Source organism: Saccoglossus kowalevskii, chromosome 8 (assembly GCF_978046115.1).
Source record: "Saccoglossus kowalevskii chromosome 8, keSacKowa6.1, whole genome shotgun sequence".
NCBI lineage: Eukaryota > Metazoa > Hemichordata > Enteropneusta > Harrimaniidae > Saccoglossus > Saccoglossus kowalevskii.
Window position 1 is genome coordinate 11,283,527 of NC_140648.1, and position 8,395 is coordinate 11,291,921.

An 8,395-nucleotide genomic window follows, 5' to 3' on the forward strand; every position below is an offset into this window, starting at 1 on the left:
CTACCTTTCCATTACTGGACACTACCCATACTGCCTGAAAACTGACACACCTACCTTTCCATTACTGGTAACTGCCCACACTGCCTGAAAACTGACACACCTACCTTTCTATTACTAGTAACTGCCCACACTACCTGAAAACTGACACACGTATCTTTCCATTACTGGTCACTGCCCACACTGCCTGAAAACTGACACACCTACCTTTCCATTACTGTACACTGCCCACACTTCCTGAAAACTGACACATCTACCTTTCCATTACTGGACACTACCCAGACTGCCCGAAAACTGACACACCTACCTTTCCATTACTGGACACTGCCCACACTGCCCGAAAACTGACACACCTACCTTTCCATTACTGGTAACTGCCCACACTGCCTGAAAACTGACACACCTACCTTCCCATTACTGGTAACTGTCCACACTGCCTGAAAACTGACACACCTACCTTTCCATTACTGGTAACTGCCCACACTGCCTGAAAACTGACACACCTACCTTTCCATTACTGGTAACTGCCCACACTGCCTGAAAACTGACACACCTACCTTTCCATTACTGGTAACTGCCCACACTGCCTGAAAACTGACACACCTACCTTTCCATTACTGGTAACTGCCCACACTGCCTGAAAACTGACACACCTACCTTTCCATTACTGGTAACTGCCCACACTGCCTGAAAACTGACACACCTACCTTTCCATTACTGGTAACTGCCCACACTGCCTGAAAACTGACACACGTATCTTTCCATTACTGGTAACTGCCCACACTGCCTGAAAACTGACACATCTACCTTTCCATTACTGGACACTACCCATACTGCCTGAAAACTGACACACCTACCTTTCCATTACTGGTAACTGCCCACACTGCCTGAAAACTGACACATCTACCTTTCCATTACTGGACACTACCCATACTGCCTGAAAACTGACACACCTACCTTTCCATTACTGGTAACTGCCCACACTGCCTGAAAACTGACACACCTACCTTTCTATTACTAGTAACTGCCCACACTACCTGAAAACTGACACACGTATCTTTCCATTACTGGTCACTGCCCACACTGCCTGAAAACTGACACACCTACCTTTCCATTACTGGACACTGCCCACACTTCCTGAAAACTGACACATCTACCTTTCCATTACTGGACACTACCCAGACTGCCCGAAAACTGACACACCTACCTTTCCATTACTGGACACTGCCCACACTGCCCGAAAACTGACACACCTACCTTTCCATTACTGGTAACTGCCCACACTGCCTGCAGACCAACAGATAGCTGTACAAGCATACAATTATCAGGAGGGGAAATGTACATCCAAGATGTCCCTATTGATATAAAACATGAAAATCTGATAGTAAATCAGTAGTTTAAAAAAATAGTGCTAGAACAATAGTACATTATACCTTATTTTTTCATTTTTTGATTGAAAAGAATGATTTAGGTAACATCAGCCAGCATGCACACGGAGCATGCACACGGAGCATGCAAAGAGGATGAAACATTGATGGTACACTGCTGCTTGTAAAATACAGTTCAAAAAATATCAACCAATCAAACCATCTACTACTAGTATTGTTTGTGTAATTGTTGGTTTACCCAAAGATACTTGCAAAAATCAATACTTGCCAAAACAAACTTATATCTCATTTCATGTTATTCCGTAATTAACGCACATGACAGAACAAAATAAGCCTCTGTGTAATTGTTTTTTTTCTCATGTCATTGAGGGAAACTAATTCTTTGTTAGTGTGACGGAGGCTAGACTTGCATGATAATAAAGGTAATGAAAAAGGTTTGAGTGAAAGTAATAATTTGGATTCAAACTAAACTTTAGTAATTTAAGTGTAAAACAAAAAAGTAATTTCTATTTTTAGTTAGAGTTTAGAGTTAGAGCCAGAAATGAGAACAATGTACATGTTATACCAACAAGACAAATGAAACATTCAATATTGCATTTATGTGTGAATTTAAAAAAAAATCTATGATAGTTTTATTATAAATATAAAATAGGACAAATATTATGAGACCTTCTATGTAGAGACAACAGAATAAGCATACTCACCGAGGGGATGGTCCTTGGAAACAGAATGTCTGACAGCAGCCATTCCATCTCGTAATACCACCCAGACTAATCCTGTGGGGCCAACCGATATCTGTACAGCATCTCTTCCATCTTCCGTTTCTACTTCCATCCAATGAGTACCCTCTGGGCAGTGACTGCGTATTCCACGTCGTACAAACACCTAGTTATTAAAAGAGACAATTTTATCTGCTCTTAATAATTGAATACATTTACAATCTGACCAATGACTTGCGCAAAATTATGCTTAAAGGGGAAGTCAAGCCAAACAACATAATGTAAGAGCTCTACAAATGTAGGAGAATGCAATTTACAGTTTTTTTTATATCACTTTTCATTCTCTAGATATTCAACTTCTAATCAGTATTATGTAGTCAGCCATCTTGTTTCTCCAGCAAAGGATTGTGGGTAAAGTGTGACATCATATCCTCTGTTGTGATATATTGAGAAAATGCTTTCATCTTTAAAAAACTGTAAATTGCATTTTCTCATATTCGCCAAGCTCTTTCATCTGGGAGTATTATGTTGTTAGCCTTGACTTTTCCTTTAAGTCTTGTCTGATCAGCTACCACTTAGATTTTGTTTTACAGGCTACTTTCCAGTAAGGTACATGTACACTCTAACAGGTTGACAAATAGTTTCATTTCTGGGATATATTAATTATGAAACACTCACTTGTGTACAGCTTTCACCAGACATGTCTTATCATACACAGTGCAGATTAGTATTACTAAAATAATCTGTAGGTTGAATTCTATCACAGGTTTTTTAAAAACTCACTACATAGACTGTACATAGTAGGATTTGGGGTCATGTTTAGATATGATATATCAGTATTTGAGACCAGCTACTACCTTTCATCCAATCACAATCATGCATTTACAGGTATAACACTGGTATAATAAAATAGTTTTTCAATGTATCTTTGTTTTGAAATGAGAAGACAAGCGGAAGACTGAATCAGTATATCTAGTCTATCAAATACTGTATACGAGTTAAGGTAACTAATCACACAAAATTACTTTATCCATTGGCAAACAGAAGACACAAATTGTGAATTTCCTTAAAGCTGTATCAGTATATTGCCTTCACTATGCACAATAAAATCTGTATTAGAAGCCGCTGCTTTAATTAGGATGGTACAATGCAAAGGGGATATGGTTTCTATTAGAACATCTAGAAGGAGAATTGGTGAATTTTCTAATACAGATTTTATGGTAGCATTAAAACTTACTTTTCCTTGTACTGTAACTGCCCATACTAGGAGATGACCTTCAACTTGACCTGCTAAGTCATACCCACCCACTGAAATATCAATAAAAGGTTCTTGTAATGGGTCATCAAATGGGCTGGGAATCTGAAAAAAAAGGAAAGATAATTATGTATATTTTTTAAAAAAATTGAAGTAATAAACCACTGAGAAGTCAGGTATACCAAAAGATTTTGCACAATTTATGACATATACACACAAGTGTGAGTGAGTTTGTATAGGGAGTGGATTGTGTAAAATCAAGTGTGAGTGAGTTTGTATAGGGAGTGGATTGTGTAAAATCAAGTGTGAGTGAGTTTGTATAGGGAGTGGATTGTGTAAAATCAAGTGGTCTGACTTCAAAGGTTGTTTGTTGCCATTATATTATACCTGCACTATTTTAATTGTAATTCTGAGATAGGGAAAACCAAAACCAAAAGACACCAAATGCTATTTGCAACCGAGGTAAAATAAAAAATTGGTTCTGGAACTAGCATACAGCGATTATAGAGCAAATTCATACCCCTATTTTGGCAGTGCAAGTAGTTTCTTGTTGATATAAGTAAAAATGTCCCAATTGACATAATTTCAGTGAAATAACGACGACATCATAGTAGCACGCCAGACGTACAGACATTTCATGGCAAAGTGGTAATTTCACTTTACTTACATACCTTTGCCCAGGTATCTGAAGCATGATATCGTCTGTATCGGATCCACCGTCGCCGTCTAACGCACGAATTCCACCTCTGTTCTACTGTGTAACGTCTTTTAAAGTCCACAGCATACTGCCATCCCTGTATGGCAAAAAATAAAATAACAGTATGTGTATGTGTATGGGGGTTTTACGTAATTGATCTTCATTAGATATCCTGCAGGCAGTTCCTATGCAGCTGTATTACCATGCAAGATCAATCAGAGTAAACAATGTAATAATGTTATGATGCAATATGGAATGGTATTCATATGTTTACTGTATTTGATATATTGCATACATTTATCATGTAAGTTAAAATTAGTAATATTTGAATGGTACATTTAATGCAATTGATGGTTTACTGGAGATGTACTTTTAATAGAAAAAATTTAAGATTTATATATACAGTAAATTATAAGTATTCATACACATTCTTGTTGTGTTCATATGCAAACTAACTGTTGTTACAGTGGGGAGATCTATATGAATAAACAAACATGTTATTTAGTTTTATTATTATTTTTTTTGGTTCAAATGTCATAATATGAGGTTATTATGAGGATAACTCAAAGTATACACGAAGACAGTACAGCTGAAGTATCGACCGACGCACAGCGACATACTGTCTGAGGGCATACTATGAGGTATCCTCGTAATAACCTTATTATTATATATCTTTTTCTTCCAAGAATACATCATGGAATCAGCGTTTTGTGTGGAGTCTGATCAAACCCTGGTGGCAGCCATGTTTGTTCTTATTATTAGAGAATGCTTACGTGCAGAATCATTCCATATTTGGAATTCGCATTACCTCATATGGTAGGATGAAAATACCCCAAAATTACGGCACGCAGTAACTTATGGCGTTACTGTGACAGATGTATAATAATGTAAATCTAATATGTGTGAACGAACACATGAACCTGGGTAATAGATGAAATCTTGTTGAGATGGAGACAGAACAAAACACACGATAAAGTATAGTAATTAAGTCATACAAGAATGTTGAGTAATCTTACCCCTTTACCGGTCACCTCTCCTTTCATGTTTTCATCAACATACCAGTCACCTTCCCAACTCCAATGCTCTGATGGAAGTTTAACTTTATCCTTCGGACAATATTTTGTTCCTTTTTCATTGCTCCACTGCCATCTATCACTGAACAACAACTTTTTTGATGTAAAACCATCAACAGGATTCCATCTCTGAAAAATACCAATACGTTGATTTAGTGTTAAGTGTATTTTTGCTGATAAGCCAAATTCACTAAATTTAATCCAAATACTAGAATGTCAAATTACAATAGAACTCAACAAGTGTGAAGATAGCGTATGGTTTGATTGATGTACGATTCACGTTTGATTCACGTATGATTGATAATTCCATTGAAATACCTATAATTCAAACAAATGTTGATAAATTGCAATTTCAGCTAATTTAAGGCTGGAGGGTTGTCATCTGCGCACGCTCGGAAATTGAGTCCCAAGTGACGATAACAACACATGCTAAAAATGCAAAGGCTCATGGGTTGACGCTTGTTTGTAAACAATGACACACTATGGCCATCTGACGCATGCACAGGTGACGACTCCCCCGCTTTAACAATATTTTTGTGCAGAAAAATAAAGATCAATTATTTTCTGCGAAAATCAAGGTTATAAATACTTTCATAGAACGCATGAGAGTTTCTTGACATGTCTGCGAATGCACGGAAGAAGGTCAAAGGGCAATGAATATAAATTCAAACATAGTCGACACCCTTGTTTCAAAGATTTTATTTGTTAGCACAGCTAGAGTGGTGATAATTTTTTTATTTTTTTACATATGACTTATGAGTATGTTCTTTTAAACATATTTATACATTCCTCATGTCTTTCTTATAGCTATTTTATACTTGTTTGAGGGCAGTGGACTTCTGATGTGCACAAGACTGTGGGACTATGTATAACCATGATTTCCTCCAAAAGAAATATGTTGATCTCTATATTTCATACACAAAAATTGATACAAGTATATATAAACATTTGTGTAGATTATAAATTTAATACTTTTGGATCCGAAGAAACCACTATTAAAACTAATAAAATCAAATACTTCAGTGAATATACCTGGTTCTCGTATGTTTCTACTTGGTATCTAATTGGTACATCCGTTGAATACACGTAGGTATACACCTGGTGATCACAGCCAAGACCCCATGCACACTGGTGTACAGCAGACAGTCGCTTCATCTCCAGCTGTTGACCTTTCAACTCTATCCAGAACTGTCCACTGGTAGACAGCAGGTAGGTCTTACCAAATATGTCAACGCCGCATAAATATGTCGACGACATGATGTTTTTTTTTTTTTCAGGCCAGCTCTCAATTCCTACTCCTAATGTCCAGAGCCCCGTGTATTCATTTTTGATCTGTAAAATATTGTGTTTTAAAAGAAAATCAGCAACGCAAGTACGATCACTGATATCACGTTAAAGCGTACTTTCAAACTACAGGAGACGGACACTGTCCCCATCCATGTGACTCACCAGTACACAGTCCAGTCCCTCTTGTAACCCTGGGCCAATCCAACATTCGCTGGTCAACGTGACAAATAATATTTCCTATTTTGTACCGCTGCACCACTCCCAGGCGATTCTTTCATATCTTTTCATGGCATAGACTTCTACATTACTGTTACTAAGTTTCCAAAGCAATCATGGTGTCCTTTACTTTGGGTAAAATTAAACCGACCGCGAATGACGTTGTGTAGATAAACGTTGTTATTGAAATACACTCGTCAAGGACCAGCTGATCAAAGTCTCACGAGAGGTTAGAGTATTAGTGCCACCTACCGACAATATGCAATTAATCTTTCGTCTACTGCAATTTTCAAGATACCGTATCACATTTTTTTTTTTTTTACAACTAAGTAAAAGCTAACGTAATAAAAATATTTATCAAAAAAAAAAAAGCTAACGTGACAACAAGTTATTTAAAAATAATGTTGCGATATATTGTGATCTCAGTTATAACATTCTAGATTCTAATTCTAGTTTCGAATACTTTCTGGTCACATCTATTATCTATTGATTTCTCGCAATTATACATATTTATAGTTTTTATTCGTACGTTACGAGAACGGCTTAATTCAAATTTATTTATATTAATAATAATAATAATAATTTATTTAAAATACCGGACAAGTATGGACAGCTGAAACGATTACAAAATACCTGTACAAGTCCATATGTAACAATATGTATTTTAAGAATTGATTACAATATCAAACATGCAGACTGCAAATGAAACTAGTTCAGAAAGATATATAACTGTCGAAATACGAGAAAGTGAATAACTATTTCGGGATCGATCATGATCTCGTACTTGTAACGTACGAGTTATAAGTATATATATATATATATATATATATATATATAACTGCAAGAACTCAATCGATAAGATATAAAACATGTACATGTAGGTGGCCGGAACTTCTTGGTGGCGAATGAAGACCGAATCTTCCGCGGCGGAGCGATTTTCCGGATTTTCAAGTAACGGGAGGATTAGCTACAGAACTGCAGCTACGGGCGGATTTACATGCAGCGGGCCAATTGTATATATGGGCCACCGTAGAAGGTCTATATTCGTTGACACGTTTCCAAAATTCCTTATCCAAATGTTGAAAATTGTTTGTGGGCAAGTGAATGATGAAGACGATGGAATGTCTAAATATTTGTACAAACCGTGTTTTAGTAAACTGACAATGCTGTCGAAACTGATAACAAATCGACTTGCACAATCCGGTCTTCGTTGCGTAGAATGGAAAATCCGGAATGTGAAAACTATGGAAACATGGAAAGTAACAAATACTGTTATATATATTTAAAACGAATGTTAATAATAAACGAATGTTAATGAATTCATGTGTTTTCCAGTTTCAATATACTCGTATATATATTTAAAGTCTTACAAAAAAAAAAAAACAACCTCAAATCAACCAATGCGGTCGCCATCTTGATATCAATTGCTTGATTTTGGCGTTCAGCTCTATTGAGGACGCACGTAAGTCTCGTTAATATCAATATCGTTAATGGCAATAGAAAAAAATCCGAGTTATTTGATTAATACAAAATTTTATATCAAAAATAAATTATATTTTTATAACTTTCATTAACCAGAAGGAGGGATTACCCTTTGCTTTTTTGATAACATTGTGGATATGGTTATAATGGAATAGTATAATTTCGAAAATGATTTTTTTACTCATGACTAAAACAATTCTAAACCAATTTTCGTGAAATTTTCAGGAGAGGTTACCCGTGAGACAAAGACAAATTGCGTGTAATCTGATCCGGTTTCCATG

The 8,395-nt window shown here is 36.3% G+C and overlaps 1 protein-coding gene across 1 annotated transcript in view; it reads right to left on the minus strand.

Moving 5' to 3' along the window:
• LOC100374607 (tectonin beta-propeller repeat-containing protein 1-like) overlaps window positions 1-6,850 on the minus strand; it is a 29,039-nt gene extending 22,189 nt beyond the window's left edge. The window contains exons 1-7 of the mRNA XM_085502165.1: window positions 6,579-6,850; window positions 6,162-6,461; window positions 5,073-5,258; window positions 4,031-4,153; window positions 3,342-3,464; window positions 2,090-2,270; window positions 1,255-1,352 (exon numbers count right to left, since the gene is read on the minus strand). Coding sequence (XP_085358291.1) covers window positions 1,255-1,352; window positions 2,090-2,270; window positions 3,342-3,464; window positions 4,031-4,153; window positions 5,073-5,258; window positions 6,162-6,386 — 936 coding nt within the window. The 5' untranslated portion in view covers window positions 6,387-6,461; window positions 6,579-6,850. The remainder of the gene's footprint in view (window positions 1-1,254; window positions 1,353-2,089; window positions 2,271-3,341; window positions 3,465-4,030; window positions 4,154-5,072; window positions 5,259-6,161; window positions 6,462-6,578) is intronic.
• Between the last annotated feature and the right edge of the window lie 1,545 nt (window positions 6,851-8,395).